Genomic DNA, 21429 nt, shown 5'->3' with positions numbered 1-21429 from the left:
TGAGAAACCAGCCGGCTGCCAAAGCGGAGAGCGAGATACAGATATAATTGCGAGAGCGAGAGAGGGAGAGAAAACCGCAGACTGGTTTCTTTTTCTTTTGTTAGGCCTAAAAGCTGGTTGCTGGTCTCTCATGTATTTGCTTCTGCTAAATGTTGTTTAAGTACGGCAGCTTGATAAGAGGAAGTGGCTCAGAAATTGTAATAATTGGAATTGTATATTTAAGTACACGTTAAAAACAGACCTAGACCTTGGTGAACGCAATAATCGAATTTTAGATCAAATCTAGAGCTTTTTCTTCGCCCATTCAATCCTTATTCCAATTACTTGCTAACTTGCTTAACCAATACAAATTGTCTTTCAATTCAAGCTTAGCGACCGAGCAGCACTCCTCCTACAATTTTTGAGCATAACTCTTTCAACATAACTGCACAAATTCCAATTTAACTCACTCAAAGTGTCGTCGTATTTTCGTTGCGTCAACTGAAAAAGGCGTAAAACGCAGGTGGGCCGCATGAGGAGAAAAAGCTTTCCCCATTGCCATAAATAACAATTAAAAACTTAATAATAAATAATGTAAATGGAAATAAGAAAACCGTCGGCAGACGCACAACAATCACATTGCAGCTTTATGTCACACATGAATACGAAGATATGGCAATTGCAGGTGAAGTACAAAGAAAAAAAAATGTGGGTTAAGACCAGGCCGCTTAATATTTCGGGTAATTGATACGAATTTTGTGGGTCAACACTTTTCGATAATTTAATATTCAAGGTTTGACTCTTAACAATTAATGAGCAGGCCAATTATTAGCATATGCTCGCAATTACTAAATAACTTACTAAATAATACGAAACTAAGGCAATTATTTCCTTAACTGACATCAATGTGTAATTGCTAAAAGCTCTTAATTAATGTAATGCAAAACAGAAAGGAAGTGGATTTCTTCATCTAATTACATATAATCGCAGGCCTTACAGCTTAAAAATTGGTTATAGTTTTAAATAATGTTAATAGCTCTATTGAATAACCTTCGTAAGAAAAAAAAAAAGAATGACTAATCATGTCTATTACACAGAACCAGTCATAATTTCCTCAACCGTTTGCCAGTCACGATGAAAACTGGAAAACTCCACTTCTTGCCTTTCCTAACAACACACTACACACTGTGGTGGATCGAGTGAAAGTCTATGCAAAAAAGAAAGAACCCAACCTTGAACTGGAAAAATTTCAGTTTCAGTAATCATAACTTGAAAAAATTCTGCGGTCAAGAGAAGAGAGGCGAGAAGAACAGAGCGAGAAAACCAGTTTTGTCTAGCCAACCCAGAGTTTAGAGCGGTCTAGTCTGGGGTCTTTAGTCGGAGTCTGGACGGAGTTGAAAGTTGTCTGCTACTCACTTGAAGCCCTTGTCATCGTCAATGCCGTTGACAACACCATTTGCGTTTGTGACCTGATCGTCCTTCTTCAAACCGTTTGTGTCAAACGGAGAGTTTGCCTTTTCCTTATCGTCGCGTGACTGTAATTGGAAACAAGGTATTGTTATTATAAAATCGATTCTGTTAAAATTTCATCCTACCTTATCGTTGTCGTCAAACTTTAGATTCCGCAAATGCGGCTCCAATCCGGAAAGCGAGCTATCCTTGTTGGTGGGCGAGCCACTAAAAACATATTCAACCACTTTGGCGCAAGTCGAATCGCGGGGACTGCAAGAGAAATAACACCATTAGATAATTTTATAAAATTCAAAATTCACTGCAGTAGTTCAAACATTTATTAATTACTAATTAAATGGTTGGAAAAGTTTCGGCGCTTGAAATTTACAAGCGTATTTTGCAACTTCCTTATCTGCACTTCACGCTCCATTGAATCCATTTGTAAATGTTTAGTTCGTGTTAATTTTCTCACCTCAGTATGCCCGCATTGCCGCTGTTTGAAGTATCGGAGGCGCCTCCATGGGCGTAGGCTCGCGAGGGGGGCGGCACCAGGATATTCTCGCTCTGTGTGGACCAGGTGTGATCCTTCCACACGGAGGAGGGATCCCCGATGCCTGGGATCTGCAGCGGATGCAACGGTCCACCGGGAGTGCTCGAGGACACGCCCTTGCCATCGGATTTCTCCCACAATTTCTTGGCAGTGGATGTGGTAATCTGAAGCATGAAGAAAACAAAAACAGAATTTATAATTTCCACGTATTTTTTTTGGATTTTTGTAATTAAATTATTATAAGCCAATTTACCAATAAAATTCCGAGAAACGGGAAATGGATATGAAAATGAAAAAATATCAAATCCATAGAACCATTTAATGCGCTATTGAATGGCATTCTCAACTGTATTCCAATTGATGGCTTCCAGGAAAGCAAATATCAGAGAAATCACATCATCGTCTCATTGACAACAATGCCAGCGACATAAATGTCAACGGAGCATTGCAAACAAATTGTTAATTAGCTTTTGTCGCCCTCCTTTTCTTTTTGGCTGTGTGTGTGCCTGTGTGTGTGTGTGTTTAACCATTCCCAAAGGAAAACCTTGCGTCATAATGCGACAGAATAAGCAGCACCAAACCGCCCACACATCTGACAACTTCCCGACATCCTGACACGCAGTTTAAATATTTAAGAGCTTATCAACTGGGCTTCAACCGAGGGGGGTGGCTTTGCACGTTGGGCGGAAAATGGAAAAGCTCTCCTTGGCTGCGACTTTTGCATTAATAACAGCGCAAGTCACTAAAAGTCGAGCCAAAATTGTAGGTTACAGGCAACTTAAAAAGCGACCGTTTATTACCAAAATCTTAAATTCACGGTTTTTCCAAACCATTTTCATTAAAATCTATAATTTTCCGATTAAGTTGATTGGATGATAAACATTTGAGTCAAACAACAATTACAAATAAAGCAAATATTTGAAACATATACATAGCCGGCTTAACGTTTGTCTATTGACCTAAGACAACAATTTCACAGACCCAAAGATTTCGAACGGCGATGGTTTTAGAGATTACCAAACACAGAAATCTCTTAACAAATATTTAGCGTATCCAAGCCAAAAATTGTAAATAAAGCCAACGAAAATGCTTTAAACGAGCCAGAGACGGCGAGAGCGTGAAAAAAAATTATAGAGCGAGACAAAGAAAAGCTTGACAGTGCAAAAGAAAAGAAGCTTAAGTCAGAAAAGTGCGAATTTTGATCTGCGCTGCTCGCACACAAAAGATACAAAAGAGATTACCAAAGCAGTGATACAATAAAAATGGAAAACAATACATGAAAATCACAACGAAATGCTGACGTAATATTTTTGTTTCATTTAATATGGGTCACAATCTCCGAAAATGAATGAAAATCTGTGCGGGTAGGCAAGAAAAAATAAATCAAATAAATTAATTAAACCGCAATTAATAAATAAGCACAAAAAAAAAGGCGGCAAAGAGGTGCCAAAAAATGCGGCGCCGAGCAAAATAAAAATCACCAACCGGAAAAGTGAGCAACAAAATTAAAATCGCTTTTGTTAATGAACAAAACAAAAGAAGGAAACAGAATTCAGTTGAGAATAATGTGCACTGAAAGAAAGATTTTCTATAGCAAGTACGAAAAAAAAATCGTGGCGCGGAGAGGAGTTCCCTAAGAATATCGAAAACGAGTCGATTCAACATTATTGAAATTGAAATTCTGTTTTTTTTTCTTTGTTTATAATTAAAGCGATTCGAGACCCAAACAAATTTACCACCCATCACCCCCGCATGTAGGAAAATCCGCACATAAGAGAAAATCGTTCATTAACTTGTCCTTGACTGTGAAGATACAAAAAAACAAAAACTCAGATACAACGAACACACACACGCACATTCAGCTTACACAGATACAGCACACATACAGCTGAGCGAAAAAGGGAGCGGATGAGCCAGAAAAAAAGGGAGAGACAGAAAACAAAAACCGGCCTCCTCTTTGTTGGAAAATATGCGTGAGAGAGCGAGAGAGAAGCCAACGAAAATGCTCGCAAGGCATAGACAGCGACAGCAAGAGGAAGAAATGGCCAGAAAAACAACAAAAACGGCAAGAAAATCTTAGAATGGCAAATAGGCGAACGCATAAAAAAGAAAAATACAAAAGACAGAGACAGCGACAACAAAAAATAAGAGAGAGAAAACAATTCAGAAGGGGGGTGGGTGGTAAAGGGGTGGTGGATATTCGGCCATAGGCTCGTGCGAAAGAGAACGAAAAGAAACAACAAAATAGCAAAACCAGCCAGAAATTTGTCTACAAAAAAACATTCTAAATTACATTCTGGCTGAATTTTTTGTCAAAGTTATTGTTGTTTTTCTTATTCGGCTAAAAAAGTTGGTGTTGATGGGTGAGAATAGGTTATGTAAATGATTATACGCCGGATTGATTGAAATTGGCTTGACAGGTCAACGTTTCCGGAATCATTAATAAAAAATTATTGCACAAAGATAAATAAGAATACAAGAGCATTTGTTGCTTTTGGGTGTTAAAAGTTGGGGCTTTCTTGATTCAAACACAGCAACTTTTAAACAAAGGTTACCATTACATATGTAGTTTATAGTATTATTAATAGACAGCGTATTTTAGCTAACTTATCAAACTTATTGCCCATGATACGCACTCAAAATGAACCAGTTCTAAAGTAAAATGAATGTCCAAATTAAGTGAAATATCTAATAACAACAAAGAGCGCTTAGCAATTATTTAAAACCAGTTTTTCATTCAATAAAAAGTTATATCTAAATTTTCGTATTTTCATTTTAAAAGAACTATTATCGCTGGCTGGCCTTGACAATTCTAAAATCTATCTGTATTCAATATACCGAAAATACTCTATACAAGATTATTAATTTGTAATATAAACTTTATAATACGTCGTAGTATATTTATATTAAATAAATAAAATACTACACAACGTAAAACAAAATTATATATTTGACATATAAACAAATCAAGCAAAACCAGTTTTTAAATAGCAAATAGGGAATCCCAATTTTTAATTACTTTTTAACTAAAATGTTAAATAAAAGTAAAAGCGGTCTCATTGCGAAATATAAATTATCATTTCGCATTGCCAGCAAGTCCTTGAAATTATAGTATCCCCTTAAACCAGGGTATAAAAACATTAACATTAACCACATTTAATTTTTCGGCACGAAAAGTTGTTGACTTTGAATTTTTGTGTGTAAGAAACAAACCGAAAATAAATAAGCCTTAACCGTCTGAAGTGTGAGAGAGAAAAAATTGATGTGCGAAACATAAAGACTAAATTGTTTAACGAAATCAAGGCGAAATTGTTGAGAAGGTTGGAGTTGGCGGGCACAACAAAGTGTTCCTCCATCGGTTTAAATTTGTGCCTCCACCTTTCCGAGTTGTTGTCAAGTGCAAAGACCTTTCGCGTGTCATACGAAAAGCCAAACGAAAATAAACTAAAATAAAATAAAACTAAGCACACAGACACACACACATGTTGGGCGGAAAATCGAGGAGTACTTGCTATATACATATGTATCTTTAGAAATGCACGAGAAATTGGGCGTGGCTACATGCATTTTGGCCAAATATGTAAGTGTCTCTAAAAATAATTTTAATGAAGCTTAACTGAAATAATGAACGAAAATATTTCAAAATAAGCTTGGTAAAGATAAACCAAAAAGTTATAAATTTTATATGCAGTTAAATGCTTAGCTATGACATCTTTTGTGTACAAATTCCCGATTCACTATTGAAAATACCATTTTTAGTTGCATTTTGTTTATATATTTTCGCGGTATTTGTATCTTGAACGGAAGAATGTTCTTTTCAGTTATTTTCGGCTCTTCGCGACTATTGATTTTATTAGTGTTGTTGGTCTCAACGCTTTTTGTTTGCAAAACGAGGCAAAACAAAAAGTGCAGTCAGGCTGAGAAATGCGTTTATTGCGCTTTTCAACAACCGACTTTGCTGCTGCTGCCGCTGTCTGCTGTGCATATTTATTTGACTTTGCCTTTCTCCGCCCAACGAGACAAAAAGAACGGCAACAAAAAGAGAGAAAAAACAACAGAAGCGGGCAGAAGAAATAAAGAGTGCAGTGCAATGCTAAATGCTTTTACTTCGCCGTGTGTATTTGGCAAAATGCAATGCAGTAAATTCTAGAAGATTAATTGGATTATATGCGAATATCTCGACGCACTAAATCTTTCAACTGGTTGTGCTAAAATTTATTCGCTTATTAGCCCTGAAATGTTGAACTTTGCTATCTACATGAAGATTTTAAAGCTAACTACATTTTACTTTCATATTTTCGTTTAAAACTAAAAGCCCTAATCAGCTTTTAACTCTTTTTTCCTTAAATATCTCTACTAAACGTAATAACTAGATTCTTTTCTTGCAACTTTTGATGATGACAAAAAGTTAGCTGCTAAGCAGAGCGAGAATTTTCCGCGCACCATGAGGTGAGCCAAAGTTGCAAGTTAAACGCCACGAGAAAAGTTCGTACCGCTAAACTAAGTCACGTGACTTGCATTAACCACACACAAAATACATATATGTATATGTACGTGTGTACATACATATAGACCAAGAAATGTTGCACTGCCCCGCCCACTTTTCCTATAATTTAAGCAACTTTGTTGCCACTGCAGTTGTCATTTTGTTGCTGTTGCGTATTGTGTTTATTGGATTTGCCACACCCCCGGCCATTTGCCGCCCCATAAGTTAAACTGTCCGTGTCTTCCGCCTTCTGTCGGTAAATTGTCATCAACAGTCGCTTCGCTCCTTCAGCCCCTCCATCCACACCCCTCCTCCCAACACCACTTCATCCTCCTGATGGACTTGGGCTTTTCTCCTCTTCACTTCAGTCAGTTGCTGCAAACATTTCCGGCGCCTTGTCCGTTTGTCCGTCCGCCGGTTTGTCCGTCCGTTAGTTGGGTCCCCTGTGTACAATAAGTCAATCCGTTTTCGCCAAGGTGTCGAGAGTCGGCTGTCGTTGTCTCTGTCTCCATTGCTATCTCCATCTCTCTACAAGTATAAATCTTTATTGCATAATTCGAGTTTGCTTTGGCACTAGGTCTTCCTTTAAATTCATGGCGTGTAATGCCTGAAGTTTACAGAAATGACAAAGTTGATGACGATTTGGGGGAGACAAGTAAATTGAATAAATTATCAGCAGTATAGGAGTTTAATAAATACACTAAATACCAAAGATTTAATCAACTTGTTAAGAGTAGGTAACATTTTTCAATGTAAAATGGTATAAATAAAGTTCTTTTTTTTTTGAGAACCCATCTTTTGGAATATAACTTCCTTTCAACAAGATGTACAAAAATATTAAAATTTTAAACAATTTTACAATATACGCATACTTCATCTACACCGCATATTTCATTATCTATCACTTTATTTTATCCATTTACTATGCGCGCTAATCGCTTTGATTATGCAAAACTAAAAAAGCGCACTTTGATGCAAAACAAATTGCATATGATGGCAAAAAGTTTAATGTAGCATCACCCAATCGAGAACTTCCCCCAAGGTGTCACCATAATGGTTATATTTTAAACAGATTCAAATTGGATTAACATTTACCAATTGTGAATGCATAAATATGTGTATATATATAAAAGTCATGCCCTTATCGGGTGGCGACTGTCATCTGTCGTCTGACACGACCACGCCCCTCTTTGGCTAAAAGCCAATTCGGGCCACAACATACAAAGCCTAATCAGTCAGCGAGTTCGCTTCAGTTCAGTCAGACGCAATGCAATCAAGCGTGAAATAGATCGGGGCAAAAATAGGGGAAGAAAGGAAACCCAAAGGTGGGGGCGCTCTGTGTTCGGTCAAAGGCAAAAAAAAAAAAAAATAACACATTGCATATATAATTGAAACCGGAAAATATTTATTTTCATGTAAATTCCCTCGAAAACAGAAGATAAAAAGAGATAGGTGGGAAAGCAGTAGAGGGGACGACCGAACAGCATAAAATTCTATATACCCCACTCAAAAACTCAACCCCTTTTTCATGGCACTGAATCTGAATCTGCTCACTTTACAGTTTACAGTGCTGTGGGGTTAAACTACGTGAAATGCATATAAAAAACAATTGCCCGTGTGGAAAAACAAACCCAATGAATGAATGAAACGAAAGAAAAAGCGAAAAATCAACTGCAGTCAGCAGAGAAGGGGCCAGAGGTAACCGCAAAGCGTTTTTATCTATAAAGCTCCAGGCCCCCCACTCGAAAAATATCCACAGAGAAGAAACTGAAGCTACATAGTACGCTGGGGATTTAGATCGGGAGGCTACACTAAAAAAAAATATGCAAATCTCTAATAAAAAGTTCTCGAAATTCATGGCGGACTAGCATTGCAACCATAAATATGTGAAGTAATAAAAACAGGTATGTTATTTAACAGTTGCATTTGCTTAACAGAAGACTAGAAAACAATCTATAATTTCAACTTTACTGTTACAACTATATATGTTACGAATTTTCTCTCAGTGTACATTTCTTGCTGTGCCATTATCTAATAGCAGCAGTAACAAGAAGAGCATGAATGAAACGTGTCTCTCTTATCTCGTGTGTGCGCAAAGGGAACTAAATGGGGCTATTTGAAATGTTTTAAATAAATACATCTTAATAGCCCTGCTTTATCAGTAATAATATAATTTATTTCGCCACTAGTTTAACTAATATGCTGTTAACAAACTTGTTTAAACAGCCCTGTGGATTGATACGGTAATGAATATAATTAAATGTGGCTTAAGTGGCAACAGCACTTTGATGCCCAATTGACCAATGGTCCATTAAGCTTGTTCCTTGCAATTATTTCATACTATTCGATTAAGAGTTTAATGATCATACATAAGTAATGCGCCATTCAAAATATGCATATCTACTTTATGCAATTAGATCCCGTTATTTTCGATAGAAGACTTAGACTCAACACATACTTCCAATACATTTAACGTTTTCCTATGATTATTCAGATATGTTATCGACATTTCTAAAGCAGCTTTAAGTTGACTGATTTGTTCTGTTTTACACAGTTTATCGCAATAGTCTCTTTTATCAAATCAGTTATGTTTTCGTGTTGATATTTGCTACTGACTTCAAACAGGTAGAATTGCTTCGATAAAAAGCAATTAACAAATATCAAGAGCAAGTGCAATTAGAAGTAAACTCATTCATTAACCGGTTGGATCTACGGAATCCAAGACAGACTAAACGGAATGAACTTCAAGCTGTCGGCATCGCCGTTCACCATCACCAATTACCACAAAGCAATCAATCATAATTCTTCATCCATAAGATATGGCAAATAAGCTAAATGAGTTGTGTTTCTGAGTTTAGCACTGTTTTACGAACTTCTTTATATTGATCTTAAATCAGAAAATCGAAATATTTACAAATATTTAAGATAAACTATTTTCAAACACATGTTTTATTTGTTGCGTCCCTCTTCGAGCGAAACTGTGGAAATTGAAATATTTAAGGAAGCCTAGAATGCAAACAGTATCTTTTATCTTTAGAGGGTTAATTTGCCAGCTTAAACACCTAAATGGGGTACCCATTCTCTAGGTACAGGTGACTGAAGGGGTTAAAGGGATCGCAGCTTTTTGTGTCATTTACCATTTCCTGTGTGAGTGCAACATCCTCGGCGGTGCGAGCGTCCAACATGAAGTCGTGCAGTAATTTCATCATTGGACAGGCTGTGCGAGCGAGAGGGCGTGATGGTAAAGAACACACGGCGATCCAGTGCGCGACAGAGAGGGCGCGAGCAGTGAGAAAGGGACAGGGCGAATGTGAAACACGTTACACTGGCTTTTTTTTTCTTTCCTTTTCTTTTTTTGCCGCCTGGCGATTCTTCTTTATTTTCGGTGGGGACACGCCGTGTGTCTATATATGATATATATTTTCTTTGTATATGAATTTATGATTTATTCAAAAATTCAATACTGATTTGGAATTCTCGATTTCAAACTTTCCACACTCAGCTGCGATTTTCACACGCAAAAACCAATTTACATATAGATTTATATACTACTATGTACACACACACACGCACAAGCGCACTCGTTGGCTTAAAGCATTTTGTTGTTAATTTTCACTTGTCGGTTTCTTATTCCTCTTTTTTTTTTTTTTGTATTATATCTTTTGTTTTTCGGGAGACAAGAAACAAAAAACGTGCTTAACGATCGGCAACAAAGACACACACTTATTTAATTCCATGCAGACGAGTCAACTGTTGCGGCCAAACTGAAAATTCTACGCTCCGCAGTTCGCAAAAAAATATATCTCACCGTGAGTGCGAAAGAGAGAAAGAGTAGCGGAGAGGTGGAGAGCAAGTGGACATGTATCGTCGAGAGGCAGAGAGAGAGATGGAGAGGGCGAGCAGCTGTTGTCTGACAATAACATAATCAGCAACAATTTATGCTGTTTAAAAACAGCGAGAGAATCGCTAATGATGGGGAAGGGGCAGGGTCAGGGGTTGGGGGATCCCCTTCATATCTGTCTCTTTCTCCGCCCCCGCTCTAGCATCCTCTCTGTCGCTCTCCCATTAGCCGCACACGTGCAAGCTTAGCATTCTATCTGTCTGTCTCTGTTTGTGTTTGTTTGCTAAGCCGAATTTGGCATAGTTTTTTTTTACGTAATGCGAGAGAAGACAGAGCCGAGCTTATGAGTGGGCAATCAAGCTCACTCGCAGTTTTGTGCGTGTGTGTGTGCATATATCTCAGAGGTGAGCGAATGAGCGAGCGGAGTAAGTGATCATGATTTGCAAACACAAGCTCAAGCAGCTGTTTGATTACAGCGCGAAGAGTAGGGTATATAGAGATCCGTCTTATGCGAAACTTAAATGGGCTTCCACCGCATGTAAATAGTTATTATATATAAGTAATAAGTAATTATATAATAAAATATATTTACCTCAAAAAGAAAACTTTTCCCAAAGATTAACTATATAAATCATAACGGCCGAACTAAAGCTATAAGCTCCATCCATGCTCACTATCCAATCGCCCGTCTTAACCTCCAAGTAATTAAATTGCTCGCGACAGTTGCTGGCAATTAAAATCGTTTGGAGAGCCAAGTCAAACAGTAAAACGAAATTAAATTGTCAAACAATTTGCCGCTGCATTTGAAATGCTTTATTTAATTAATGCAAATGAGTGTGAGCATAGTAAGCTTGGCGAGGGAGTGACGCATAGAGCAGCTGCGATCTCAGCTGACCACCACCCGGTCGAGATGATAGAGAGAAACGTGCCAGAAGACAGATAAATGTGGCAACAATAAAAAGCAATAACCTCAAAAGTGAGAAGTGTAGAGCAGAGAACGAGAAAGAGAGACAAACTAAACCAGGTCTAGCCGGCAATGCAAATCAATCAAATCCTATGAAGTTAACGTCGACGCCGCAGTTGGCTTCGTTGCATTTGCCACATTGAACAGCAGAAACTACAATTTTACTCGCATGGGTATACTCTATAAAATGCATTACTACATCATCAATATATTTTCATGCCTAGAGAGCTTGTTTAGCAAAACAATTCGTACCTCAAGAATTCGCGTGCTAAAAAAAAATGTAAAACGTGATTGTCGATAAGGTTTTAATAGAGGTTCCACTGTGCCCTAGGAAATAAATATTCACACACATTATCATTTAAGCAGAGCGTCTTGGATGTTGGAAAATTGCAAACATTTCAGCTAATTGGCAAGAGAAGAAGAGTCGGAAAGGAGAGAGAAAGAGATGAAGACTCTGGTTTAGCGGCATTTGTTCAATTAGAACGAAAATGTTTTTAAGAATAGGAGGCGGGTTGGTAGGCTATAAGAGGTGGAAGTGGTTATAGTCGACAGCAGGGCCAAAAAGAGGAAAAGAGGGAAAAAAAGCAGTTGAAATGCATATTTGTACATATATATCCTTGGGAGATTATAACGTCTTGGGACATATGTGTCCTTATCATAAAATCCCTCAAGGGTGGCACGAAATCGTTCTTTAATGAATTAAGTTTTCAAGAGTTTCATAAAATTATGCTATTTATGTAAAATCGAACAAAACTCTAGACTACAAATATTTCACTCTACAAAACCGCAATAGCTTATGCCAACATAAGTTTCATAAAACGAACAAATTCAGATCGTTAAGAGCTCTGATGTAATTATTTATTTACAAAGGAAGTAACAAATTTGTTGGATTTTTTTTTGCTTTTCCAAAACAAATTGGAAAACAAAAAAAAGCAAAATAAGAAAAGGAGGACAACAAAAACAATCAACAATGCTCGAAAAGCTTCTTAACAGAGATGTTCCAATTAGGAAACCCATTATCCAACCAGAAAACACAAAACGAAACGGGGGGAAAAACTGCGCTCAAAATCAGATGCCTCACACTGAGACAAATTCCACAGACACACACACATAAATCATTACGCGCACAAAAAGCTACAAAAAACATGAAAGAGAGTAAGGGGTGGGGAAAACTGTGTGGAAAAAGGAGGGAACTGGATGAGGATGAGCAAAAAAGGGGCATGCAGCATAAAAGAATCGCAAGTAATAAGAACACCGCGTACACAGACAAAAACTACAATCGTATCAATCCAATATTATTGTCATGTGTACTTCTCACTTAAATCACACATATTAATTATTTGTGGAAATAAGTAAACAATAAGACGCAATCTTAATCAATGTAATTTGTATAGTTAAAAATCAAATATTAATGCTCGAAAAAGATGCATTTCAAATTAATCATCATCAATCCAATTTTCTTACTGTGCAGAAGACGAATGCGAAGAAGGGACAGAAGAAACAAAAGAGGAAGCAGAATGCACCACATGCAGGGAAACAACACAAACCAAGGCAAGTGAAACAATGAGCAAACTTAATGCAACGAAAACAACAACAGCGCAGAAGAATCGTTTTTACCCTTTCCCCATTCTCTCTCTCTCTTCTCCTACCCGCTGCTGTTCTTCTGCTCCCCTTTTTATTCCATTCCATTCCGTTCCGCCCGGCTGTTAAGCGCAAATCAATGACCTACGACATCAACAAGAGCGCGTCAAACACACACGCAAAGCCATAAGTGGGAGCACGAGAGCGGAGAGATAGTTCTGGAAGAGAGAAGCGCGCGGAACAGGGACAGCACGTGGCAGGTGGGCCCAGCAGGGGGAGAGAGATAACTAGAGGGAAGGATGCCAGGAGTTTGGCGAAATGTTGCCGATGCCAGCGTTTCTTTACCCCCCACAAACTGGCGTAGTAGTAGCTCCACGGTAAATACTCGAAAAGATTTACACAATCAATTAGTTTCAAAATTCAATGCAAAACATAAGTTTAAGTTTTTAACATTGAGAATCATCAACAAAATATTCATATATTTCACATATTCTTCTTTTCGAATGATTACTGTTCCAAGCAGGGGACCCAAATCAGTAAGCTTGAGAAAACTAGAGTAACATCGCCAGACACCAAAAGGGAGTTGGAGAAAAACAAGGGTAAGAGGAAGACATCAACAACGGAACAGAAACCCCGAGAACAACAACAACAAGTTTGCGAAAACTCTCTTTTGCACAACTTTAGTTTACCTCCTGCCAGGAGGTCCTTACTTTGTTACTATTATTCCGACTGGTCCTCGCATAAATGTAATAAATATCTTTCTCCTCTTATTCTGCTGGTTCTACACTCAAAGAGAGAGAGAGAGCGATTTCACAATGTATGCACAAAAGCAAGTTGTTGCAAAGAAAACCGAAAAAAGGGTGACACAAGAAATAAAAAGTCAAGCCACAAAAAGTAATTTAACTAAGATAGGAATTATATAACCTTTTTTTTAAATCATCCTTATTTTACACAAATATTTACATTATAAAAATAACCAGCTAGAAAATCAAGTACAAAAGTAATATCATAAATAAACATGGGGTACATAAGCACACATCTTTTTAAAAAATTATTCTTACGTGCAATGTGTAGGGTATCAAATATCCCGCACAACCCAGAACCGTTTCGAATCGACAATTTGCTTGATAAAAACATAATCGATTGCGGGCCAACCAACACTTGCCCATTAAAACCCTGCATTGTGTGCGAGGGAAGTGAAAAGGAAATTGCACTGCCAGGTGACAAGGGGAATCACCTGGAGCAGAGGTCAGAGAGGGACGGCACGAACGGGTGAGCGAGACGAGAGGGCCAGACGAGTGAAATTCTTTAATTAAAATGGCATTTCCTATAAACAATTGTGACACAACGAGAAGTTCTCCGCCACTCCACTTGCACAGCATCGCAAACTCATTAGTTCCCAGTATTAAATTCTTTCGTTTATAAATTGCTGCCAGTTGTTTCTGGCTAAAATGCCAGTGGTGGTAGTAGTCGAGTTCTCAAGTCATCAGATTTACCGACAGCAGACAGGTGAGCAGACAGGTGTGTGAGTATCCGAGTGTATCTGCGTGTGGTTGTGCCGCATGTGCAATGTTCTGGCTTTATAAGGTTGAAAAATTGCAACCGGAATGGGATCTATGTATCTCAGCCCCGCCTCTTTCTTCGCTTCCCCTATATTTCCACATTTATCTCCATTAGCAGTGTAGCAAAGACACGAATAAAGCAGCACGGACGGCGAGTAGAAAAAATGAAGAGCCAAACAAGAAGTTGAAGAATGGTAGAATCAGCACACAATGGTCCTCTTCTGCAAGTTCTATAACTATCAGAAATAATGGCCACAAAGAATCTTTAAAACTGAATCTCGAACAAAGAGAGATTCTATTAAACTGTCACATAGTCATAATCACACAAATATCGATCTCCATTCAGCAATAGAAAATGGTCAAACTTAGTAAATTGCAATGCCCTTAAAAATAATTTTATGAGGCCCAAAATAAAATTCCCAAGAAAGTTGCGAAATGAAAGGAAAAGTTTTCCCCAAAATTGGAAGAAAAAGTATAAGGGAAACCCATAACCACTGGCCACCAAGCCAACTTATTGATTAATCTAACAAGAGAAAATAATCAAATGAAATTTAATGGTTAAAGTTTTGCCACTCTCTTTTTATTTGAGAATAAACTTTCGATTTAAACATGTAAGAGCTCCATTAAGGTCACTTGGCTATAACTTATTCTGAGGACTCTGACAGTTTTGTCAAGTTGGTTTCGCCTATTTAATTGACCAACTATCAAGTTTTAGTTCGCTAAATAAACGGCGTATAATAAGACAAATGAATGTAGTGACAAACGCACTGAACTTAAGTAAGGCAAGAAAACTGTCATTCTCTTGGGTTCACAAAATAGATGAGTCATCTCATTGACAGGAGAGGAGAAGCAGCTTTTTAGTTGTTCGTCACCCCATCATGTAAAACTATTGATATTCCAACAGTTATCAATACACATTGGTATACAAACATGGTTAACTAATTAGCTTATAATTTCGAGCCTTATCAATTGAATGCAACATATTCCCCTCGTGTCCGCATAAATTATCGTACTCGAAACTACAATTGATGGATTAATTATGGCAAGCCAAGAAAATTAACCTATTACTCACCGCTGCATTCCGATTGGCAGCTGCAACAGCAGAGCTGTTCATATATTGATTCTGTGGCGGCATCATTGCGGCTCCCATGGGCACAGTGGTCTGGCCACCCATGTAGACATAGTCCTGGGGTCCTCCGGCTCCGGGTGGACCCAATGGCTGTTGCTTGGGCATGCCGCCGTTCATTCCCGGGTGCATGGCTCCACCATGATGGTCGTACATGCTGCCACCCGATTGGGCATAAGATGACATGTGACCCAAGGCAGCCGCATGGTTGAGCAGATTCGAGTTGTACTGGCCGGGATGTTGCTGCTGCTGTTGTTGCTGCTGCTGCTGCTGCTGGCCGGGATGTTGTATGCCCAATCCGTTGCCGTTGCCCAGTCCATTGCCACCGCCCATGAGGTGATGTGGATGCCCCTGGTTCTGCGCCTGCTGCTGCTGCTGCTGGGGATGCTGTTGGTGTGGATGCTGATGTTGCTGCTGCTGGGCTGCAACGGCGGCTGCTGCCTGTGACATCATGTGATTGTGCTTTGCCACCGCCGCCGCCTGTTGCATGGCGGCCATATTCGCAGCTGCAGCGGCCATCGATTGATGATGCAGACCACCATTCGTGCCAGAGCCGCCATTATTTCCGCCGCCAGCTCCGCCGCCAGCTCCGCCGCCGCCACCACCACCTCCCATGCTGCCCAATCCGCTGCCCATGCCAATGGTTCCAATGGCGCCGGGCCCACCATTGGTGCCATTTCCCGGTGGACCGCCAGGAGCTGCGTTGGCCGGATTCATCGGCGGATTGTACTTCCATTTGTCCGGGTTCTGGAATTAAATCAAGGATACATAAGCATACCTTTGAATAATTTACGATATAATCTAACTTAATTGCTATGCTCTCATTTAGTTTGTAAATATAAAATTCGGAGCTATTTAATCCTCTTGTGTTTGTACGTTGCCAATTATGTTCTCAGTCGAATATGAAACAAATTTCCTAATCAATATCTTCTATTTTAGCCACAAACTTCTTGCTATTCTATTCGCACAATTCCATTGGCTGCACTCTCAATGCCAAATTGTGATAATCTGTTTATGCAAACATTTCTGGCAGACACTTATACAATCTGCGGAGGTCAACTGGGGGAGAATTAAAGCCCACCTTACTCCCCCTGAAATAAGCGCCACAAAGTCGAATCAAGAAGCAGCACTGACAAAAGTTACCCAACAACGATATGGAAGCCAAAATTTAGAAGGAAAGTACAGAATTGTCATCTGATGCTAATTGCCAAATATGATATCAGTACTAGTTGCAAAAAAGTAACCACACTTTTTTTCCAAGGATTTTTTATTTTCTAACAATATTTAATAGTTATTTCATTTTGGCACATAAATAAACTTGGTAATGCTATTTCTAGCTCGCTTAGTAAATCTTTCCTGTTTCTTCTGTTTAAAAGAATTTAACAATCTTTTATTTTTTAGCTCCTGTTCCTCTTTTATTGTGATAATAAAAAGTTATTGGAAAACCTCCTGAATATGTTACTACAATGCTTCTAAAACTTTTTTATTGTGGAGTCTGGAATACTTACATCGATCCCATGGCCGTCGTCGCCGCACGCCCATCGTGTCTGCTGTTGCTTCTGGGCAAAGTGGGCGGCGTACTCGGCGGCGGCGGCCTCGTGCAAGGTCGAGCCTACGGCTCCGACCCCTGGCACACCGCCACCCACTCCGCCCACGCCGACGCCAACGCCACCAGGCGATGGACGCTGCTGGAAGACATAGCCGACGGCGGCGGCTGCGGCGGCACCAGCTGCATCGGCGGCATCCTGCGAGACGCCACCGCGAGATCCTACAATGGCATCCGTGCCAACGCCGACGCCTCCGCGGCCATTGCGATCATCGTTACCACCCAAAAACTTCATGTGTTGCTGGTGTTGCTGCTGCTGCTGTTGTTGCTGCTGCTGCTGCTGTTGGTGTTGCTGGTGTAGCTGTTGAAAGTAGGGCGGTGGTGGACCGTAATGTTGCTGCTGCTGTTGATGTTGTTGATGTTGTTGATATAGTTGCTGCTGCTGCTGCTGCTGTTGGTGTTGCTGCTGCGGCGAGGGCGTCGATATGGCAATTGTGGTTAGGAGCTCAATTTTGGAGGCTTTTCCTAGCTATCGCAGCTGACAATTTTGCGCGTATTGCCAACTTGAATTGGATTTTAACTTGCAGCACCAAGAACCACACGCGCGTTTTGCAACACTATTCGCTTAGAAATATTCACAAATGTTACATGTATTTTTTTTAAATTTTCGCTTCAGATTTACACTTGTTTTTTGCTTTTATTTATTTTGTTGTAAAAGAAACCACACTTTTTGCTTAATATATTTAACATTTATTTTACAGGCTTTGCTGAGATTTTGCACACACTTTTTGATCAAAAAAATTTAATTTGCTTCGTTTGGTTTGGTTGTCGTCGTTGGTTTGTTTTTTTTTTTTTACATAAATTTACACAAAATTATGAATAATATTTTACACAGTTGCACAGCTGTTGTTTTTGGGACTTAACAAAACTGAACTTTATTTATTTAATTACGTATGAGAATTGGTTAAAACTTGAATTTTTACAGATTTCTTGTTGAGAATTGTGGAATTTCCGTTTATTAATGTAGTTTATTAATTATAATTAGGATGAATTTTAATTTACACGACGTTTTAATGATGAAAATATACACAAACTGCAATGAGAAATTAAAGTATAAACTGTGATTAGTAAACCCAGAAGTTTTTGCGAATGAAATTCTTGAGAAATTATCGATTTCGAAACAAATAACTTTTTATATGATACAAAGTTTTGATTCCCAATTCAATAGACACTCGACCCACTGTACTTTTGTGCGATTAAAAACTTTGAGCTGGTCATGGTAAAGAAAAGATCCCGATAACACAGACAGCACATAATAATAATCAACAAGACGGCTGTTTTGCCGTCTATTCCGTCTGAAAGACGGCTAAGGCAAATATTAGCCATGATTTCCCCATTACGAAAACAATAACAAAGTAGATGCCAATAAGTGGGGAATGGGGGGGAGGGGAGTTTACGTTTGAGGAACAGGAGCCCCAAGAAAAAGTCGATGAAGCAGACTATCTATAGAAGAACAACGCAGCGCTGAATCATGCTCGAAAAATACGGAAAATAAAATTTGGTTTCTTTGAAGACCGATTGGATTAATACTCTTAATACCCAACTTATTTACATCGGAACATAAATAAAATATATTGTGGATATAAATTACGATGCAGGCTAGTTTTATCAGTGACTATCAATACATAACTATTCAGACCTTATCTATTCCGTAAGTGCTTAGCAACCGTAATAAAAAGTTGGCACACGATAACAATGGGGTTTATGTTGCAGTTTCAAAAAGGTTTTGCCGAAATTTTATAATTTCAACATTATTAAAATTATCTTTAGATAAAAATATTAAAATCCTGTTTTGCTCTTATAATAAGAAATTCTATAATAGTTCGGGATTATAATAATATCCAATATACAAAACATTGAATCCAATGAAAACAAAAACAAAATCCATTTTTAAAATCTGGTTACATTGTAGATCGGTTTGTTTAACAATCTCTGAATTTATACATATCTGGAAAACTTGTGGACAGAATTATAGCGCCTCCCGCGAAAAGCACAAGGAAATGCGAATAGCGGGGGGTGGTGGGGCGGTCGAAAATGGAAAACATATAAAATTAACATACACACAGAGGAGCAAGAACAACAACAAGAACGATGCCGGCAGACGATGAGCGAATGCGACAGAACGAATGGCGAAGAAAACGAAACGAAACGAAGACGAAGGCGAAAGGCGGCCGCAAACATTTGAGGTTACGTTTTCAGCGAGAAGAATGCGAGTGGGTCGGTCTTTTATTTTATTATTTTTTTTTTTGTTTTTGGGTTGTTTACGAGAATATCTCTCCATTTCTCCCTTTCAGTACTTTCGTGCCCCCAAAAAGCCCCCTAAAAAGGAGAGACAAGTGCAGCATGCGAAAAGGGATAGAGAGAGAACGCGAATGCTGGGCCCCTGGAAGCACGCACACACCCACACGCACACATTTAGGGGAGGGGGTGGGGGCTATATAAAAACAAACATAAAGATAAACCATAAAAGAGATGGCGGACAAAACAAAGGAGGTGCGGCCAATAAGTAATTACGAATTAAAACCATTTGAATTGTTTAATATTTTAGTTGGTAGTTAGGCGTTCTTATTGGGAAAAGCACATATATACAAATGCAAGGCGTCCCGAGAGAGAGAAAGAGCGAGAGAGCACGCACACACACGTAAGAGGCAGCTGAATGGGTTGGTGGGGGGAGGCGGGGAGAAGGCAGAAGCAGAGCAGCCAAATGGCCGCCGCTCAAAAGGAAGAACACGATGGAATAAGGAAATAATGAAACACACACATTCGCACACATACGCACAATCGGAAAAATTTGTTCACCAACCAAACAAAAAGAAAGGAATCATATCAATTATTCAGGCACACACTTAATTGATTTTTACCTTACTCGGGCAAAATACGAATTAATTTCGCAAACTATTTATACATGTTTGCATATGTACAAAAAGCGGTCTGAAAATGCACACATACACTCATGCCGCCGAAATGAAAAAGGGAACCCGATGATGACAATGTAAAACGAAACAGGAGTACTTTACGGTTTTTAGCTGTTTTTTTTTTGTTAATTTCTTTCCTTTTTGAAACACTTACACATGCACTTAAAAAAGCCTTCTCGTTTGCATTTCCATTGATTTGATGGTGTATGTGTGTGCTTTCGTTACATACGAAATTTAGATTATTTAAATTACAATTATTTACACAGGATGATGAAGAAGAAATCGGCCAGGAATTTCTTCAACGTCGGCGCCGTCCGTCGCAGAACGATAATAAAAGCGAAATGCAAAGACACACTGGCCAAATACAACTACAACAAAGAGCGAACTAGAGAGAGAGAGAGGAGAGAACAAGAACCCCCCAAAATGAGAGCAGTGTTGGCAAACGTGCGAAATCAACAGAGAGAACGAGTGAGCATGCCCACAGAATGAGAGATAGAGCAAGAGCGGGGGTGTGAGCGCAAAAGACCGACAATTTATTTTACTTTTATTAACATGCGCGCAAAATATTTATATAAATTGATTACACATTTTCTTGTTCTTTTATCATCACCCCCTTTTTTATATTCACCCTGGCAAATGAATTACGCTGCGCCAGCCAAATTGTTTATATATTATTTATCAATCGATTTTAGGGGCATGCCAAATTTGATTAGACGCCAGACGCACACAAACACACACTTGAGCACACACATTCAAAAACCAACACTCGCGCATACAAACACACGCACCATGGTGTTTGTTTTGTTTTTGTTTGCGGCTTTTTTTTTTATCAATTTGTGCTCTTTTTTGCAGCCGCAAATTTGATTGTGATTTACCGCCGATTGGAAATGTAAAAAATGCTGTCGAACTATCACCAGAAGGCTGGCAGTTTTAAAATACTTTTCATATTTTATTTCTGTTGGGTACACACACCTTAGCTTATTTGAAAAATTTACATATTACAAGCACGCCGTTCTAGGTCTGCTTCTTCTTACGCGCGAACATTTAGTGTGACCGCAGCTCGACCGTTCAAATATACCATTGCCAAACGCACTGAGAAATACTCTCCAATCGTTCTAAGATACCGAAATTATAATTTCATTTACTATCACAATAGAAAAATGAATTGGTTTTTAATTTTGATAATGCATTTAACTAGTTGCCCTAGTTATAATGCTGTTAAAATCACATTACAACAATTACCGTTAATAACTTCACTTTCTTCAGAGTGACCATATAATGTAAGGTACAGTGAACACTGCATAAAAGAAATCAATACAAGCATGGATTTTGTCATCTGGTTTTTATTTATGATATATATTAAAATT

General features: G+C 38.7%; 1 protein-coding gene across 4 annotated transcripts in view; it reads right to left on the bottom strand.

The window, feature by feature from the left end:
• LOC6607153 (maternal protein pumilio) overlaps positions 1–21104 on the bottom strand; it is a 166636-nt gene extending 145532 nt beyond the window's left edge. The window contains exons 1-6 of one of the 4 annotated variants that reach the window (XM_032720462.1): positions 21035–21104; positions 17050–18180; positions 15488–16288; positions 1904–2145; positions 1575–1701; positions 1396–1514 (exon numbers count right to left, since the gene is read on the bottom strand). In XM_032720462.1, coding sequence (XP_032576353.1) covers positions 1396–1514; positions 1575–1701; positions 1904–2145; positions 15488–16288; positions 17050–17382 — 1622 coding nt within the window. In that variant the 5' untranslated portion in view covers positions 17383–18180; positions 21035–21104. Of the gene's footprint in view, positions 1–1395; positions 1515–1574; positions 1702–1903; positions 2146–9604; positions 10234–15487; positions 16289–17049; positions 18181–20216; positions 20398–21034 lie in introns of those variants that run through there. The other 3 variants (XM_032720461.1, XM_032720463.1, XM_032720464.1) reach the window with 3 other exon arrangements.
• Between the last annotated feature and the right edge of the window lie 325 nt (positions 21105–21429).

Source organism: Drosophila sechellia, chromosome 3R, assembly GCF_004382195.2.
Source record: "Drosophila sechellia strain sech25 chromosome 3R, ASM438219v1, whole genome shotgun sequence".
NCBI classification, from domain to species: domain Eukaryota; kingdom Metazoa; phylum Arthropoda; class Insecta; order Diptera; family Drosophilidae; genus Drosophila; species Drosophila sechellia.
This window is presented reverse-complemented; position numbering and strand designations above follow the sequence as displayed.